We start from the raw sequence: 20,859 nt of genomic DNA, 5'->3' as shown, positions 1-20,859 counted from the left end.
TATTGAGATATAGTTACCATGCCTCTTTTGCAGGGTGACTAGCTAATATCCTAAATCTGCACATTGAAAATAAAAAGGCAAGAAAAGACACTAATCCCTCATGAATATCTCGGAGGCCAATTTGTTAGAATAGATCTAATTTGTCAGACAAGGTTTTGAATGCACATTTAATAATGTCCTCTCAATTTCAAAAGATATAAACACCTCTTCATATGCCATAGAATGGAAAATGCGTTACAATTAAATAAAGTACTGAAATCCATTTTAGTCACCTAAGAGAAAGCAGATTGGACTCCCTCCTCCCCATCTTACCCCATCAGGCTTAAATTTGAGGGCTTCATGCATATGAAATAAAAGATGAAAGGAACCCTCACAAGTCACAACAGTTTGGATTTCTTTCTTTAAGAGTTAATCTTCAAAAGCAGAGCTACTCTTAAAGGTGAATCTTAATTACATTTCAGAACTAAAAAGATATAATATAAAACAGTAAGTTTTCTCTCTGAAAATATAGAAAAGAAAAGGAAAAAGAATTTTCACTGTATGTTAAAAATGCGTATGTACAGTTAAGTGCTTATGATCAACAAAAGGTACAATAAATAGAAGACAGAGTAAGTTCTCAAAGTTGTTCATCCTGGAATAAGATGTCAGCCTTTGGCTACCTAGGAATGAAAGATTCAGTCCCCCAGTTGGAAAACAGTAATCATGCTGTATGCCCACACCCCCATGCCGTCCCCTGAGAGGATGCAACTTGCACGCTTTTCTTTAGAGAGCCGCTCATGAGTGCTTTCAAGTGTGGCACCAGCGCCGTGCTCACAGTTTCTACTTCTGAATTCACAAAGGCATTGCAACAACATGCTGGGGCACCAGGTGTTCAAACTAAAAACTGCTGGGGGGTGTGGTTGGTGTTCTGATTATAAACTAGGCTATCCCAGTGTTCACAGAACAGCAATGTGAGATTTTAATCCTAAAAAAAAAAAAAAGTGCATTTCGTTTCATTTAGGAAAAAAAAAAATCCAAGTCCCCTTGCGGTTAAACGGGAGTCATATGAAGTCCCGCGTTTTTGTTTTAGTTCACAGAGTTGGCTACTTAGTAACTAGTCCTCTGTTGCCATCTACAGGCAAAGTGTCCCATAACAGGACACACGGGAACGCGCTAGTGGGACTCCGTGTACAACTCAGCTTCCCAGAATCACAATTATTTGCACACTGATTAGTATGGATTCGTTCAATTAGACGGAAATGCTCCATTTGCATGAGCAAAATGCAAAAGAAGAACTTTAAAGCATTAGGAAAATTATCGGTTAAAATAATAAACAGAATTAAATGAGGAAAAATAAATTGGAACTGACATCTTAGTCATCGGTTCTTCATCAAGCTGAGCAAATCTAATAATGCCTCCCTCCCTCCCTCAGCTCCCAAGAAGTCCACCGTTAAAATGTCATCTCTAATTCCATTTTATGTCTATAAATTGCATTTTAATAACCTTTTGTTTCCCTTTCTCTGTTCTGCTGTGTGTGTGTGTGTGTGTGTGTGTGTGTGTGTGTGTGTATGTGTGTGTGTGTGTGTTTTAATCCCCCAACTACTGGGAAAGGTAGTAAAGGGACAAAGGAGTCTTTCTGAGAGGCAGCAGTTACAAGGACAGCAATGGGTTTCCACCTAATCACGTTGCCTGACCTCAATGTCAGAACACCCTTTCTCCTTTTAGAAGGGCCAGATGATCCCGGCAAGCCTCCAGCTGGTAATTACTCTCCTGGCCAACTTGAGGACCTCTTGCAACCTTAATATAAAGTTATCATTTGTCCTTTCTTTGGTCTTAATGATGGAGGGGGTGGAAAGCAGAGAAGAAAAAAATGACAACAGGAACAAAAAAACACTGAGGTTCAGAACCATGAGCGCATGCTAAACTACGCTCACGTCATAAATTACATCTGTGACTAGATCTTGTTTGTTATGACAGTATGCTTTTTTTCCTTTGTCACTCTAGGAAAAAAAAAAAAAGTGCCCCAAATTCCTTTATAAGCATTGCCAATCTCCACTGGGTAGTTAGATTTCTATCTAAGGAAGGAGAAGTGACAGTTAAAGACTAATGATTTAATTGTTGATTTCCTGAAAATACAAGCTGATGGACACTACATTCTATAGTAGAATTTTTCATTTTAAAGGGTGTATGTAATTTCCAAACAATCAGTCCCATAGAGGCAGTTTAAAACAAAATACATTATTTTATAGCCTCTGGGGAGAGCATACATGCCCATGGGAAAAAAATTATCTGAATGAAATTTGTGCTGCAATCAATTTTTTTCTGTATCTATCAATAGAAGCCATTACAAAATTATATTAATTATAGGAATTTTCACGTAGATGAATTAATAATTATATTGCATTATTAAATTGCCAAATGGTGTTGACAGAATGCACCATTTATGAACGCTATTCCTCCTACCTACCGCTTATATTCTGCCTCACAGCAGAATGTCATTCTTTTGTAGATAAACCTTAGTTTAGTTTGAATTGGAATACAGTTGACTCTTGAACAATGAGAGGGTTAGGGATGCTGAAAACCTTAGTTTAGTTTGAATTGGAATACAGTTGACTCTTGAACAATGAGAGGGTTAGGGATGCTGACCCCCAGCACAGTCGGAAATCCATGTATAAATTTTGACCCCCCCCCAAAAAAACTTAACTACTAAGAGCCTACTGCTAACCAGAGGAAGCCTTACTGATAACATAAACAGTCGATTAACACATATTTTGGATATGTATTACATACTGTATAAATTAAGTAAGCTGGAGAAAAGAACATGTCATTAAGAAAATCATAAGAGAAAATACACTTACAGTCTTGTATTTATTTAAAAACAATCCACATCTAAGTGGACCCATGCAGTTCAAACCCGTGTTGTTCAAGGGTCAACTGTATTATTTAATGCCAGGGCTCCTTTCTCTTGTGATGGTCCCCTGAGACTTAGTCTTTGCCCTGTAAGAATGGGAAAACTGCTGTGGAGTGTAAATTGACTTATCCAATGCTATTCTGAAAGTTATTCACGAAGGCAGCTAAATTGGCCAACTTCTGATCCCCAGCCCCTCCCTGCCACTGGTGACCGCTCCCAGGTTCTAATGGAGGGTGTGGACATTTATGAGAGAAAAGCATTCTGGAGAGGATGCATGGCAGGCCAGATTCTCCTGAAACAACCCCTGAAATTTACAGTTGTGCTCTCTTTCATGCTTAAAATACTAGTGATACTAATTAACATGTGAATTGTGCTTTAGAGTGGACAAGGCACTTTCCAGATATTTCTCCAAATAGTTAATTATTTTGAGTCTGAGTTAAGTTGATAATGTTTTTTACATTTGTAGTGAATAAAGAAGATTCAATAGGCACACAATGCGTAACTCAGCCCTACACTGTCAGTTTTGCAATTTATAAGTATATTGCTAGTTCGTACAGTTTCCATGGAAACATGTTAGTGATGAACCGAGAAACAGATATGAAATTGTATTCAAAATGGTCCAATCATGATCCATAGACCTTGATCTTCAAATACTAGTTAAGTTTTTTGAGATCTACTTAGATAAAGTTTTAATAAACTCAGATGGATTAGGTTTCGGAATTTATCCCCGTTTGATTAAAGTAGGATTTCTCCTCAAATCTGTGTTGTCTATCCACTGGAAAATTGCCCTGAAGTTCCTGCCCTTGGTCATTATAAGACTCCCAGAATACTGTGAACAAACCATTATTGAGCAACCAAGGCAAACTTAACCAAAGACTAATTAAAATAAAAGACCAAGAAAAACGAAAACAAAAACAAAATGACAAAGGTGGGAAAGCACCCTTTCTAGCAGCTTTGTAAGCCCTCAGCGGGAGTAGAAAAGCAGTCCTTTTCATGGACAAGCGTGCTGGCAGTCCATTCCAAAAGAAAATTGTGGAATCGAACATTTTGGAATAGACTTATATCTTGAATGAATGATGAAAACAGAGTATAGAAGGTCTGGTTTAGTTTAGAATCACCATGAGATTGTTACTTCCCCAAATTACTGACTGAATATTAGCTGATCACAAAGAACACTGACATCTATAAAGACATGAAGGACAATGTACTTCTACGTTGAATTTCCTTAGAACAAACTAGAGAGAGAGGGCAAGAAGGACAACTTGCAATTTTAAACCCTCAGCAGCACTGAGGAGCATGTGAAAGAGTCTCGACTTAACACTGTGAGTGGGCTCATGAGCCAGTTACTCACTTGTAACTCACTGTGGAAAGGGTTCAGTCAAAAAACATGAAATGCAAACAGTACAAGAAAGTGTACGCATACATTTGTGCCACCTGCAAATTCTGGAAGCTCCTACCAAATAGTTAGTAACCCAGATCTAGGATGGATTGTATCGAATATGTCACTTATTTATCTTTAGTTTATCTGGAGCTCTAACACACCCGAAAAAGAGAAAGAGAAAGGGAATAGAACACCCAAAGTAGTGGTAAAACATTCAGTATTGCTCATGAGCATAAGATACTGTTGCGTAGTACATATACTTTTTAAAATTCGACATTGCAGTGTCTAAGTTCTTTGTTGAGAAAAGAAAAACAGCTCAAGTGATTCCACATGGAATATGCTGTTAAAATTTACATACTCTGAAAAAAGGAAATTATTAAAAACTCAAGTAATCTGGGACTTGAATATATTTACTCTAGAATATGACACCAGGAAGTATGAGGTTTCATTATTTCTCTGCCCAATTTAATCTTTGCCTAGAGCTGCTATCAAATTGCATATAGTGTATGTCTGCATGTATAGAACAGACAAAAAAAAAAAAAATCCTTGTGAAGCCACATCAATAAAATGGTAAATGGTAAAAGACTTTCAAGTTTAAAAACAGGGATTTCTAAGGAGCAAGACACCATTATTTCTTTGGGTGTTCACAGCAACTCAGTTTCACTGAAAATCTTACTGTGCAAGCCTCCTGCTATGTTTTGGCTTTCATTTGGGTCTCGTACAAAGATCTATAGTGTTCCGATCTCTCTCTGCAGTGTTGTCTCTCTCGGCTTCCCTCTCCCTCCAGGTCCTGGCAAAAGGACACTGGGAACTCTTTTTCTCAGAGCCCCAAAGTTTGCATTGGCACAGAGTCCACTGTGGGGGAGGTTTTCTGCTTTAAAAAATAAATCATGAAATTAATATATCCTGCAAGACACCCTGGAGGTGTTGGATAATGATGTGACTCCTAGGGAAATGTTCAGCAAAAACACACCATATATACAAGCCCCAAACCTCCCCCGGTGCATTAAGTGGTCGAGCTGTCTAAAGAAATGACCCATTCTGCTGTCTCTGGGTGGGATTGACCCATTCTGCCTGTCTCTTAGGTGGATTGCTTTTTAAAAAGTTAAGGTGGATATTTCAGATGCTTACTGCTATGACAGAAACTCCAGCGGCCGTGCTATTCGGCTTGGGGCCTGTGTTGAAATGCTTCTTTATCTTTCCAGCTACTGACAGCTGATGTTCATTTTCTGGGAGGCCATCATCCTGAGGGGGGAAAAAAAAGAAAGAAGTGAAAAAAGGAGAAAAAGAAAAAAAAAAAATGAGCTAAACGGAAAATGAGGCCGAGATCTTCTAGTAACAAGCTGGGATCTTAGAATTCCTAAGATTTCAGAAATAAAGTAACCAATGTCTGTTGTTGAAGTAGCACTCTGAGGTCTTGTTCATTTCCACACCTGCCTTAAAATTAATTTGCTGCGTCATCTGACCCCCAGAGTTCTGTCCCTAAATAAAAGTTGTTACTTCTGTTTTTGGTTTCTAATAAAACTGATTTCAGCCAGGGCTCTGGGGACATACGCCAAAGGGCAAGTTAAATCTGAACCCCACAAAAAATCAATGTAAACATCTTTTTTTCCTGAACCAAGAGTTTTATCCTCTTAGCCCATCATTCAGACCCCAACACGAGGCAACTGACAGTCCTGGGCTCATGCAAGGGCCCGTAAATAAACTCAGGCTGGGTCCACAGCTCCTCAGTCGACCATTCTATAATCCCAGACAACCTCCCAGGCAAAAAGTTCTTCCTTAGGTTTTCAATCCTCCTCACTGCCTTCAAATCATCTGTTATTTTGACGTACTTCACATCGAGGCTCCTTTTAACGAAGGCTTCTGCTCTCCGCCGGAGCTGTCTATGATGGAGGCTAGACAGATTGCTCCCCTTTGCTAAAGACTGTTAGGATAACACTAACCAGAGCCCTAAGTATGTGCTGCCACTTACTAGCTCATGTTGAAAAGGCTGCCCAGTCCTTGAAGACAGAGACTGGGTTCTGTTCGCTACCGAGTCCTCGGGTCTTAGCATAGTGCTTTGGCACACAGTAGATGCTTAAGACGTATTTGCGGAATAAATGAATGAAGGGATAATAAAGTGTTTGTTACTATCTGTTAAAACCAAAATTCCTGGCAAGACTTCAATGCCATTCATCATTTTCCTTCTTTCTTTCCTTTCCATCATTTTGCATGTTATTTCTTGGCTCCACCCAGGAAAATAAATGGCTGCTTCCCTAGCATAACATGCTCGCTCTTCTACATAACCTAGTCTTCCCTTCCCTCAGTGTTTGGCTATTCATGCATTCAGGCGCTATTCACTGCATGTCTACAGTGGACCAGGCACTGCAGGAAGTAGTGGGGAAAGCTGGTGAGCAAAAAGAGGCGTGGGCTTTGCTCTTATGGACCCTGTGGCCTCTCTTTTTCTTCAAAACATGGGTCCAAATCACCTGTTCCAAAACATTTTTCCCCCATGAGGCATAATTCATTAGAATGGTTCTTCTGTAAACTCCTAATGGTTTTACATTATATATCTTTGCACTCTTTACATTCTTTTTGATCTCAGGTGATTTCGCACATATATAACTTATATATGTACATATATAACATATATAACATATATAACATATATAACATATATATGTACATATATAACTTATATATAGGGAGAGTTATATATAACTATATATATAACTCTATATATAACTCTATATAACTATATAACTCTCTATATATGTGTAATATATAACTCTCAATTCTCTCTATACATTTACATATAGAAGTTATATATGTACGAAATCACCTAAGACCAAAAAGAATGTAAAGAGTGCAAATATATATAGCATATCAACAACTCCGAACTCTTGCCCTTTTATATCACATCTTCCACATTTTCTGTAATCTTTAATATGAGCCCCTGGTTCAGCACCCTGCTCACAGTGGATACTCAATTTGTGATATTCTTGGACTGATTTACTAATGGCTAGAAGAAGGAACAATTATTATGCTTATTAAGTCACACCTGAAATCAAATCTGGAAGAAGGATGCTTTCCAGTGATTGCAGAGTGAATTCAAAAAATTTTTAAAAATCCGTATTGTGAAAAGAGTCAGACATAAAGTGAAGGTCAATGAGGGTAACAGTGGGATAATACTTGGGGAGGGAACAGAAACGGGATCATACAAAGTACTTACTCTGTCCCAGGCTATGCAGGGATGGCAGAGGGTGGGAGAAAAATGGTCTCTGCCCACCAGAACCTTGTGGGCTAATTGAGAGACAAAGTACGCACACACAATGTCAAATAATAAAGCAGATCAACAAGATAAGAAGGAGCTGTCATAAGGCATGGAGCCTTGTGGCTCAGCTAGAAACAAGGAAGGAGTTCAGAGGAGAGAGGACGTATTTTCAGTTGTGAACAGAGCGGACTTCATGAGGACTATGGCATCCAGCCTGGTCCTTCATGAGGAGGAACAATTGACCCTTAGAGATCAGGGAACTGCTGTTTTGGTGTACAGAAGTGAGCGAGTGGGAAACCTCAAGGCCTGTTTGCCAAACAATGAGTTAACCAGTTTATCTGGTTAATGATGGAGAAAGCTGAAAAAAAAACAGGAAAAGACTGGCCACAAATGACTACCAGAAAGATCCGGAGATGGAAGCCTTTGTCTCCATTAGGAATAAAAACAATGCTTTTTTTAATAAGAGGGGTGTAAGGGTAGGAAGTGTGGAGGGCTAACTACCTTTCACTCACTCACGAAGAATTAGAATCTTGCAATCCAGAGCTTTAAACACAAGGGTGAAAATGCTTTTTTAATGGTGGATGGAACAACAGGCCTCTGGAATCTAAGTTAGAATTTTGGAAGCATTTAAACATTTGACGAGGGATGAAAGGACGTGCGTTTACTGAGAGTCTTCCAAGTATTAGTGTCATGTATCTGGCAGAGGTTGGGGCTCTGCCTGAGGGAAAGGGAGCAGCCTGAGACAGGGGTTCCCCATTGGGCCTCACCCCCAAGATTATACTTGTATGTGTAATCATCTCTTAATAGAGTTCCAGGCTAGCTCAGGCAAAGCGATTTGTATGGCAAATTTGTATGACAACAAATGTGAAAAACATAATCGGGAAGCTGGCTGAAGGAAGGTTTTTCTCTTTAGGACAACAACACCTTGAGCATATTTGCTGTCTCAGGATCAGAAGCTGCTGGAAAGGAAGAGCCAGAAGACACGAGACGAGCTAATCAGAGTGAGGGGCAGGGATGGAAGGGAGGGGAAGCCGTTTGCACTGGGGAGGCGCAGGTTTACCTGATGCATGATGAAGTAAGGAGAGAAAGGGTGAGGCCCGAGTTTGAAGGTGGAGGGGAGCAAAGATAAAAGAGAAAGACAGGGAGAGGAAGGTGACACAGGTGTTAAGTGCTATGTGGCCCTTGGCGAGTGATTTACACATACGAGCCCCTTAAGCCTCAGATTATCCTCTATGATGATATGCATTATTAGGACCATTTTGAAGATGAGCAAACTGAGGCTCAGCAAGGTTAAGTAATTTGCTCAAGGTCACACAGCTAGAAAGCGGTTGAGTCAGGACTGAACCAGGTCTGAAAGTATTCTTTCCACAACACCACATTGCATCCATCCAGAGCATTCATTCGCATGGCATCGGTTACAAAGGGCTCCCTAAGAGTTAAATGCTAGGATTTGAGGAGTCCTCTCTCCCACTATGAAAGTGGCACGATGGTAAGGAGAAAGAAGGATTAAATTAGGGACTGAAAAAAACAGAATATCTGGCTAGGCCTCAGTGGAGCCTGGGAAGCATCTGCATGGAGGTCAGTAAAAGGGATGCTGAGCACGTCAGGGGGCCCAGTGGAATGCAGTTGACTTTTATGTCAAGGAGAGACTGGATGTCCACGAATCTGGGATGTGGCAATGTGACCTACTCCGGCCAGGCTCTCGAATCCTCTGTGGGGCAGACAGCACCAGAAGGCCTGGCTGACACTGGATGACATGAAGTTGCATTGGGTCACAGCGTGGTCCTATGATCCACACAGGCTATGCTGAACGGGCTTGGTGCAAACAGAGAACAAATAGTAGGGATTCCATAGGAGCAGCCCCTTCCCGACTTACTGAGGGCAATTCATCCCCTGCTGCACCAACCCACCATCTCCCCATTTCCCCACCTGTGGTGACATCTTAGCCAGAACTTTCTTTTTTTTACTTGGCTTTTCTTCCCCCTGCCAGTTCCTGAGCTAAGAGTTTGCTTTCTCACCACCCTCAGAATGGTTGTTGCTGTTATTTCCCAGCTCTGTCTTGGTCCTGATCTCCTGTCAAGACTCTTTGCAACTCTTTTAGATGTTGGGTCCTGAGGGTTCAGACCTCCAGCTTTAAATTCTAGTGAAGGTTTCAGCTTCCCTTGGGTTATTAGTTCATGTTGAAGCAATGAAAGTCTTGAAACAACCCTCACAAGTTGTCAGAGATGCTTCTGACTTCATAAATCTTAAAACATTTCGGGGTTGTTTTTTTTTCAATGAAATAAGGTGTCTCAGAGAGGGGTGTGCGTGCATGCGGGCGCGCACACGTGCACACACACACACACACACACACGCACCCCTCACAGCAACTAAAAGTCTGCAGAGTTTCTATATCAGTTTTGAAGACTGAGCATAATTGGATTAAAAGGTATAAACAACTGGCTTTGCAGGGACCTAATCTGTACCTGAGGCATACAGATTGATGATGGAGATTTAGCTAACTTACTGTCTTGCATCAATAAAATAAATAGGGCCATTAAAAACATACATTTTTATATATACATCTTTATCACCATTATTCTGAATAGATTGTGTGCCAAAAATGTGCTATGAATTTTCTAAACGTGACCAACCTGGCAGTATGTTACAAATAGTTATAGTATCATTACCATACGTTCTGGTATGTAGTTTCTGGGAGTAGTTTCTGAAGTTTCACATGCGCTGGTTGTGGTTTGAGGTTAGTGGTTTTTGATTTAGAAATTCCCATCCACCACTTGGCAGAGCATTGCAACTGACAAGAACAAAATTAGTTTGCAAAATGGAAAATGAACTCTCACAGCTGTCTTTCGGAGACCTAGCCTCCTGATCTCCATTTCTCCAGCGGATGTTGGGGAGCAGCTGTGGGGGGTTGTGGGGGAGTGAATTCCCCTCTTTCCTCAGGGAAACCATTCCAGGGGTCATGCTTTAGAAAACCCTCCTCCCCTCATGGATTTTTGTTTTCAACTCATGGATCTGATTTGCAGTCAATTCATTACCAGACTCTGTTATTAATAATATCTGTGAATTTATGAGAAGTACGGCAGTCTTGAGACGTTTACTACTAGAATATCCTGATTTAGTTTTAAACAATCTCTCAAGTACATTAGAGTACTCTTCAATCGCAGCTCCCTCTCGCATCCCAGGGTTTGGCCTCTTGACTCTTGCTAACCATCTCCGGCTGTCTGGCACCCAGGACCTTTGACTCTGTTCAGCTGGGGCCGATGCATCCTCTATGTCTACACCTCACACTGCACTGGAGGAGAAAATGTGAAGTAAATTACGATCTAGCTCGGAGAAGGGAGAAGGTAAGATGCCCAATTGGAAAGTGGGACTCCATGTCATCATTTCTAATTTATGAATATAAATAGATGGTTTTATTTATTATTACAGTATCACTGGGGGCTCTCTTAATTTCTAACAAATTCCGCCAGCACAAGATGAATGCATATAAATTTTTGTGTGGGGAGAGCTGCTTTTAGTTAGTATGGAATATCTCGGGAGATTATCCAGGCTCTTATTTTTTTATTTTTTCTTCTTCCTCTCCTTCTTTATTCTTTTTGAATATCTTGGCTTAGTAGTTTGTTTGTTTGTTTGTTTATTTTTTAGTACTACCTTTTAAAAAAGAGTAGGAAGGTGAGACACATGAAGTAAAATAAAATTTAAAGGCCAGGAAGGTGATAGAAGTCTTGAATTGGCTAAATACTTACACCTGACTTATTTCAACCCATTCTTTCCACCAGGACAGAGGTTCTCAATCTTGGTTTCACTGTAGAACCACCTGGGAGCTCTTAGATTTCCTGCTGCCTGCCCAGATGCCTGCCCAATTAAGTCAGAATCACTAGAGGCAAAATCCAAGCATCAGACCTTGTGCTAGAAACTCCACGGAGCTTTACGCTGGAGACTTCTCTGAGGCTCAGTTTCCTCATCAATGAAATCAGGAAAATAATTGGAGGTAAAACATAAACTCAAAGAATTGTAGTGTTGAGATGGACATTTACCCTAGTATCGGGAGAATAACATGGGATAAAATAGGTCAACACTTTGAAAACAAAAATGCAATAATAGTAATATATCTGGAATATTACAATGGTGATAATTTAATCCTATTTACAAATGAGAATTTTTGGGGGGGGAACATGCCAATTACATTTATGAACTTATCACTAACCTACCTTTTCTATCAACAAAGTGTCCTTTGGGGGAAAGGGACCCAACTTTCTCCACAATCCCTGGAATGAGCAAGATGTATTAATGTCAATTTCAGTGTCCTATGTGCCTTAATCCCGTGGTTCTCTACTAGATGAGCACTAAGGTAAATAAACTTAAGCCAGGACAATTCCTGTTGGTATTCTGTAGTCATGGTAAAGGAAACAACTGTGATACTAAAGAATACAACAGAGCGGATAATGCACACATTATCTACATGGAGCTGGGGGTACACAAATGGAATTTTTGGGGGGAGGATGAGAAGGTTCTCCTTCTTAATCAAACTTCTCATACGCCAACATCCATCACAATTTGTATTTCACCAGCACATAGCAACAGATGACAGAGCTGTTGCCTCTCTCAGACCCAAATTCCCCAAATATGTATCAAGTACCTACACAGTGCTAGTGCTTAAAGACTGTCCTCTCAGACCCTTCAAATATATATTCCTTTCTCCATCCTCATAACAACCCAAGAGGCTGATTCTATTATCTTCAGTTCACAGACACAAAAACAGATTTAAGGGAGTGAAATGACTGTCCCAAGGTTACCACAGGAGGGTGAGCTGGTGCTCCTTCCGGAAGCCCACGTTCCTCTCCTAGACACCTGGCTGCACGTTGATGCTGCCTTTGTCCATCTGGTTTGCTAGAACAATCCACCTAGATGCCTCGCTCATGACTCTCTGCATAACAGAGCAGGCGCCCAGAACACCAAGGAGCACAATGGCATTCCCACCCAGAGTGAATGAAAAAAACTGAGCCTAGAGTAAGGTTAAAACAAGTGACTTTTGCTGACTAGATTTTCCGATTCTATTGCTCTACTCTCTGTTTCATAAGGGACTGCCTTTTCAATTCCAAGGGCACCAAGTGAAAAGGTCACTGGATAAGCAACAGAGACAATTAGGACAAATGAGAGTACAGGAAATGCTTTCTGACGACTTCCTCAGGGCTCAGATAATTATTATTACCTCTTTCCCCCTGAGGTAGAGTTCTCTGCGGTGATCAGATATAATTTGATCACCAAATGCAAAATGTCTTGTCAAATGGACTTCCATTTAAATGCCTAATTTATTTATTTTGATTGCTTGGTTGTTCATTTGTTGCACTTAGAGATCTTGAAAAACACTAAAGGCTCGTTGTGAAAGCTTATATATGCTTTTTCATTTATGTTTCTGAGACAATAATCATTTTTCTGATTTAGTTACTATATAAATACAATTTCAAAAGTTAAGCAATCATTTCATACATTTCGGGTTTTTTTTTTTTTTAAGTTTCTGCTAACATCAATAGTTTTTTCCCTCAGAATCTAAGGTCCGTTAGAATGATAAAAAGGGTACTTTTTAGTTTTAAATCTCCTAGATAATCCCTTAAATGTTATCCTCACTTTTAAGAAATGTCTTTAGGGAATCTGAGAGGGAAAACTAAAATGACAGCGAAAGTCCACGTTTTAGAGGGCGTGGTGGAGCCTAATTATCAGCAAAGTGGGACCATGTGTAAAAATGTGTACAAAGCTGGTTGAGAAGGCAGAAAGTTACTGCTGAGAAATGTACATGCTGCTTTAGGGAAAGGAGCAACCTAGTTTTCCAAAGGTAACAGCCAAAAGTCTTCCTAATTTTGTTTCTTTATCCCACGGAATTGGGAATATATATATGGATACAGGGTCATTTGGTTTGGAATCAGGGTAAGGGTGCTTCTAACTGCTTTCTAGCCCCCCCGAATATACAGACAAATGTGCTTCCGTCCACAAAGGTATCTTAAAACAGACATGCATACCCTGTCGGAGCTGGCTCTGCTGGACATCTCCTTCCCTGCCTCCTTTGGGATAGAGCACTGGCGTCTCCTCCTCTAGGGAATCCTCTATAGCACCGCTCTCCCCACCCAGAGGCTGGCTGGCGTGGCCTCCCTCCGATGCCTGTCTGCTGTATCAGAGCTTCCAGAGGGCGGGCCTGCCAGGCGGGGGTCCTCTGACGAAAACGTATTTAAAAACCTAAAATGGCTATTTGCAGTCCATGAAATCTCTTTCCTCTATGGCTCTTTGTGAACCTTCAAAGGCCATGTTTCAAATTCTGATTTTCTGGCTTATTCTGTGTGGTCAGAGTCCCACTGTTTCTAGTGCTATCATGCAATTGGACGATTTGTAGATCATGGGCTTTTAATTAGCATGTTGATCAATCAGAACCAACTGATGCCACAGGAAAGGCTGCAGCAGGCCTGTGCCTCTTCCTCCCTGCAAATCTAAGGGAAAGGTGCCACGACCTAGGTAAATTCCTTTGAAGATGTTGCTAACTTGCATGAACAATCATTATAACGATATGATGTACACATGCATGCTTTTGCAATATTCACGGTGCTTTCATGTATAACAAAGGTATAACAGGTAGATATAATTCAGTGCATAGGACTTTAAAGCAAATGGGCTTGGAGTGAGGAGACCTGGCTGCAAATTCTGACTCAATCACAACCTTTGCTACTCCGGGCAAATCACTTACCTTAGCCTCAGTCTCCTCACCTGTAAAATGGGTACAATAATATCCACTCTGTCTATCCTGCAGGTTTATTATTAGGCTTACCTGAGACACTTCCTAACTTTTCCCACTTCATAGAAAAGGGTAACTTTTGTTTAGCACCCTGGGATAAATGCAAAGGTTCTGAGGCTGGAGGTGATCACTTCTGGACTCTAGCTGCCCTGCCTGACTATCCCAAGGGCTGAGGGGATTGATATCTTTATACATTTATACACCAATTAGGAAGTTTTGCTCTACGAAAATATTTAAAACAACCCTTAGCTGTATATCTATACTCACATTCAACATTCATAAATATCCTCCTGTTTTACATCTCTACACATAAAGTGCTAGAAAAGAGCTACCCTACGACCCAGCAATTGCACTACTGGGTATTTACCCCAAAGATACAAATGTAATAATCTGAAGGGGCACCTGCACCCCAATGTTTATAGCAGCAATGTCCACAATAGCCAAACTATGGAAAGAGCCCAGATGTCCATTGACAAATGAACGGAAAAAGAAGATGTGGTATATATCTACAATGGAATATTACACAGCCATCAAAAAAAAAAAAAGAAATCTTGGGGCGCCTGGGTGGCTCAGTCGTGAAGCGTCTGCCTTCAGCTCAGGTCATGATCCCAGGGTCCTGGGATCAAGCCCCACATCGGGCTCCCTGCTAGGCGGGAAGCCTGCTTTTCCCTCTCCCACTTCCCCTGCTTGTGTTCCCTCTCTCGCTGTGTCTCTCTCTGTCAAATAAATAAATAAAATCTTTTTTTTTAAGATTTTATTTATTTATTTATTTGAGAGAGAGAGAGAATGAGAGAGAGCACATGAGGGGGGGAGGGTCAGAGGGAGAAGCAGACTCCCCGCCGAGCGGGGAGCCCGATGCAGGACTCGATCCAGGGACTCCAGGACCATGACCTGAGCCGAAGGCAGTCGCTTAACCAACTGAGCCACCCAAGCGCCCTAAATAAATAAAATCTTAAAAAAAAAAAATGAAATCTTGCCATTTGCAATGACGTGGATGGAACTAGAGGGTATTATGCTACGCAAAATAAGTCAATCAGAGAAAGACAATTATCATATGATCTCACTGATATGTGGAATTTAAGAAACAAGGCAGAGGATCATAGAAGAGAGGAAAAAATGAAACAAGACAAAACCAGAGAGGAAGACAAACTATAAGAGACTCTTCATCTCAGGAAACAAACTGAGGGTTGCTGGAGGGGAGGGGACTGGAGGGACGGGGTGGCTGGGTGAGGGGCATTGGGGAGGGTATGTGTTGTGGTGAGTGCTGGGTGTTGTGTAAGACTGATGAATCACAGACCTCTACCCCTGAAACAACTACTATATTATATGTTAATAATAATTTAAAACAAGAAAAACAATAACAAAAAACAAAAAAATAAAAAAAGTGCTAGAACCTCGGCCCATGGCCATCACGTGGTGGAACATGAACAAGATCCCAAGCTCTTGTCACCTTGGATGTAGTCTGTCTCAACACTGTGCTTTCAATCATACGTTATCCCTAAAATTAGTGATTTGGGGGAAAAAAGACGCAAAACCACCTGACCAATCACTATGGTGATAATTTAGAGAAGTGGAATATTTTGTTGCCTTCAACTCACAGCCAGATCACTTGAAGCCATAGGAAGGCTGGCAAAATTTCTATCAACGAGCTAACCGTGTTGTACTTGTTCCTGCCTGTGTTCATGTCCGTATCAATATGCACATGTCTGTCTTCTAAGAACCATTAAACCTAGGTCTGGAGCTTCCATGTACCCATGAGGGTCACAATAGTACCTAGATTATACAGTTGTTGGGAAGAACACCATCAGTTAATGTATGTGAGGTGCTTAAAAGAGTCCTGGGCAGACTTTATAAGTGAAGTACTCTATGCATATATTATGATTCAAAACAAACCTTATCAATCCATTGTAGAGAGATATAGGGACAAAATATAACGACTGTGCTCCGGAGAATTCTTTCATACAGATGTATCATTCGACTCTAGTACTCAAATAGCAGCAGTGGCATCTGGGAGCTTTGAGAAATTCAGAGCCTCACATCTACGACATTAGAATCTGCATTTTAACAAGATCCCCAGGTGACTTCTGAGCGAATTCAAGGTTGAGAAGTGCTGCATTGGAGTACTTCAAGGCTTATGTGGAGACCCTTGGGTCAACTGTATTTTTGGTAGGAATCATGCAAAAGTGGTACTGACTCAGAAAATCTGCTCTTATTGATGTATTCAGAATGTAGGTTGGGGGGCGGGGGCTGGCGACCACGTGCATGCACCTCCCAAGTCAGAAGGCAGCCCCATCTGAATCGAATGAAAGGCTCTGTGCAGGGGACCATGATAGCACACGTCAGCACGGATCCATCAGAGGAACAGTCTGAGATCCCATCACTGTTCCGGTGTGTTTGAAGGGGAGGAACAAATATGAACACAACACTTTACAAAGGAGGTGATATCATTAGGAAATCTGCAATTTTAGAAAGGAACGTTAGGAGTACATATAGGGAAAGGAGGAAGTCACTTACATTAACCCAGGGATGCTCAAGGACTTGCACAGCCGAAAATCGCTGATCGACATCGACCAACAGCATCATGGTGATGAGCTCCTGTGGAAGGGAACGTTTGATTCCATTTGTCTCATTTTTATGGCAAAATTCTGAGCATTTTCATATGTGGAAGTTCTCTTTTAGTTTGGAAAAGCTCTAAATTTTAAATATATCAACTCAACTTACCCACAGCCATCTAACACCTTTAGAAGTTAAAGGTGAATACTTAGAACTATAAATATATGGCTTATAGTTGGGAGAAAAAAAAGAAATGAAGATTAAAATGAAAGTGTATTAAAGTGTATTTAGTAGAGAAGAAATAAATTATATAAGTTAAAGAATTAATATTCCTTTCTTTGTCTAGAATTTCACACTTGAACGGCAGATTTCTAAGTTAGTTTAATACAGAAATCTGTTAACATTGCTTCAAAAATTTCCACATTAATCAATACCAATAAAATGGAACTATTAAGAGGCAAATGATTTAATGGTTCTGAAATTAATGAGACCTCCTCATGAGTTCAAAATGATTTGGACCAGGAAAGCACAGCTTGGGTTTTAATGATGAGTCTGTCATACATTTGTCCACTTCGGATTAGAAGTTCCCATGTAACAAAATGGTTAGATATGTGTTATCCAGTTCCTTACATTCACGGTCTGAGTACCATTCTGTGATGGGGATGATTTATTTCCACTGATGTAGAGATTCTACCTTAAAGTTCTCATTATGTTCTTTTCTTGCTTCAGGCTCCTTTGTGCAAGAAGGCATTCATTCAGTTTCCAACATAGGCTGGGACTTATTAAAACAACTATTTGGTGTGATGCCCTTTGCCAGGTGACATGGGGGTGTGGGAGATGGTCCTATCTGTCAATGACTTTGAGCCCTCTTGTTATGAGTGACAGCACTGAGAGGTAGATTGGTTCCTGAAGAGATTGCTCACAGGCAAAAAGACCTCTACCGCCACAGAAAAAGTCAGGTTTTAAATTGAACTCACACTCAGGACACAGAGAAAGGAAAGGCATACACACTGAATAATCAAAAGTCAATTATTTCTCAACATCAATTTTTCAAAAATTTAAGTCAATGCTTGGAGACGTAAGTTTAAGGAATCAATTAAAGAGTTTTCTTTTTTATCTCAAGCTCTACCAATGTCTCCATGTAAGATTTTTAGTTTTCTTAGAGGTTGCTCTCTTATTCATTCATTTTAATACATGTTAAGCACTAGTTATATACTGGTTACTACATAGGCATTGATGATATAATAATAAACAAAATACATAAAAATCCTTGTCTTGATGAAATTTGTGTTCTAGTGGGAGAAAATTAGAAAATAAATGACATAAGTAAGATGTATCTGCCTATCTGTATCTACCTATCTATAAAGGTGGACAGAGAAAGGTAGTTAGATGGTATACCAGAAGGACATGTGGGTGTAGGTCCTATAGAGAAAAATAAAGCAGATGAGGAAGATAAGGTGAGCTAGGTAGATTAAAGACCTGCAACTGAAAACAGGGTGGTCCGGGAAAGCTTCCCTGAAAGGATGAAATTGAGTTGAGACCCAAAAGAGATAAAGCCATAAGCTATGTCGAAATCTAAGGCAGCCTGGTGTGGGTTGGGTATAGCAAGAGGCTATAGCAACGTAACTGGAGTGACAACAGGGAGTGATGAAAACAGGGGAACAGAGACCACTTGATAAGTTGAGATGGCTACGAACAGAAGACTTGATGACTGTGAACTCTTGGAAAACCTGGTAATTATAACCAAAATGGACAGAAATCTTATTTACAACATCATTAGGTCTCTTTGCACAAAATGAGTCAAAATCAATAATTGCATTAAGACACACAGGCTCTCAGGAAAAGGAAACGCACTGGAAACCTACCTTTGCCGAATCAGAAACGTTATCCCAGTATGGAGAGGGAAAATCCACTTGCCCCATCAAAATCTGATCGAAAAGCACCTCCTGGTCATCACCGCTTCTGTTTAGATGAACCACAACAAGGAAAAAAACAGCACTAAATTGTCAACCCAGAGTATGTCTCTTCACTCTTAGGCATTCAAGCCTTTCCTTTCCCCATAAATGTGTAAAATGTGTGTTTTTAAGCCATTCAAAATGTCAGCATGGAACTGTTTTGGACAATTAGGAAAGAATGAGTTTTTAAATTATATGAGGAATATTTATGGAAGGCATGTAAATGAGTATGTACAACATAGAAAAAATAACAGGCACTGGAAGTCAAGTTCTTATGTTCCTTTCCTGCTTCAGGCTCCTTTGTGCAAGAAGGCAGAATGGATCACTCAGAGAATACAGAAATGCTTTGTTGGTGCTGAATAAAAGATGACTGCCCGTACCCACGGAACGGAGGGAAACCGCACAGCAGGATGTAAGTGATTACACCAGCTGCCCAGATGTCCACCTTGAGGCCATATCTGCAAAAGTAAGTGATGTTAGAGTTAGCAAAAGTCGGGCCAGGACAAATTATGGGACATTGGCAAAATAGATGACTCTACTATTCTAAACCAAAAACCAAGCTAAACAAAATTTAAAAACCCAACAACAAACACTAAACTAAAACCCACCAGCTAAACAGAATTCAAGGAAAGAATAAAAAAAGAGAGAGAGAGAGAGAGAGAGAAAGAGAGTAAGACATATGAATAAACATCGAAGTAAAGCATGCCTAGGATCATATCCAAGTATCAGTAAGTGAGAGGTTTCATCAAAAAGGTTTATTATAGTCATATCAATTTTAAGATAGGGATGGACCCTTGAAACTAAGTCCCTGATGTTAGAAAAAAATGATTACATATAGGACATTCTCCAATTTGTAAAGCACTGATATATGTTATCTTATGCTGTTTTTCCAACCACTCTTTACATTACACAGGATAAGTATTATTGCCTATTTTATAGAGGAGAAAACCAAGGATCTGGGGGGTAAATAGTTTTGCTCAAGATCACACATCAGTGGCAGAGCTGGGTTCCAACCAGGGCCTCCAAGAGCCCAACTCAATCTTCTTTCTCCCCGGGGCCCCTCCCTCCCGGCAGGATGTCAGAGTACTCACGGCAGAAAACTAGAAAACGTAGCCAAACCCGAGGCAGCATGCTCTGAGGGAGGTCAGGCAAGGTTACACATGTGAGCTCCCAACTCACTCAAATTTGATGGATAAAAAAGTCCCCATTACCCTACCTCCCACCTGAGGGATTTCCCGGCTGGCATTCCCTTCTCCTCTATTCTGTTCTTCTGCCTTTCTGGTCAATAGTCAAGCAGTAAAACTATCTCTGATGGGTCACCAGAGGATACAGCCTAGACCTTGAGGTGTGCGTTTGCGCCACTCATTGAGGGGAGAAAGTAAGGCCGTCTCCCCTTGCTGCACCACCCTTCCCCAATCCTCCCGTGTTAGACTAGTGCCTCAGAACTTGGCCTATGATCCTTGGCAAGAAATAGGGCTCTTTCCATAAAGAGCCCTTTATTCACACGCCCCAAGTTCAAATGCTGACTCAACCACTATCTAGTCATGAGCTTCCATGAAACCCAACCATCGCAGAGAGATTACTCATGTGCAAAATGGGAATCATGCCGTCTACTGGAAGAGTGAAGAATCAAGTAAAGGAGCTTAAGGCCTGGCAGAGGGTAGGTCCTTAATCCGTGTTAGGCCACCCACCTTCTCCCCCAGTTCTAGAGATTTTCATTCATCTTACACTGCTGCACACAGAAACCAGAAAATTCCCAGTGGCCCTCTGATGCCTAAGGGTGCTTGTATTGCACAGATAATCAATGGACTGCCAAGACGGCCAAAATGAGACTGGGACAGGAGAATAAGGACAGCTGAGAGAAATAACCACAGGAGACTGTAATCACCGCACACAGCAGTGTCTGTTTCTTTTATCCAAAAGCGAGTTAATGTTATCGCTATATGTTTCTCTGTTAGTCTGAACATTTTTTACTCTGGGGTTAATAACTGCTGTTCTACCTTTAACAAAGGCCACGTGGAAGCCTTGAACAAGATTGCAGTAATT

General features: G+C 40.7%; 1 protein-coding gene across 6 annotated transcripts in view; it reads right to left on the bottom strand.

The window, feature by feature from the left end:
• Positions 1-20,859, bottom strand: part of DCLK1 (doublecortin like kinase 1) — a 338,012-nt gene that overhangs the window by 13,992 nt on the left and 303,161 nt on the right. For all 6 annotated transcript variants that reach the window (XM_036090978.2, XM_036090976.2, XM_036090979.2 and 3 more), the window contains 4 exons: positions 19,194-19,271; positions 18,724-18,820; positions 16,820-16,900; positions 5,403-5,516 (listed from right to left, as the gene is read on the bottom strand). In XM_036090978.2, the coding sequence (XP_035946871.1) occupies positions 5,403-5,516; positions 16,820-16,900; positions 18,724-18,820; positions 19,194-19,271 (370 nt within the window). The remainder of the gene's footprint in view (positions 1-5,402; positions 5,517-16,819; positions 16,901-18,723; positions 18,821-19,193; positions 19,272-20,859) is intronic.

Source organism: Halichoerus grypus, chromosome 4 (genome assembly GCF_964656455.1).
Source record: "Halichoerus grypus chromosome 4, mHalGry1.hap1.1, whole genome shotgun sequence".
Lineage (NCBI taxonomy): Eukaryota > Metazoa > Chordata > Mammalia > Carnivora > Phocidae > Halichoerus > Halichoerus grypus.
This window is presented reverse-complemented; position numbering and strand designations above follow the sequence as displayed.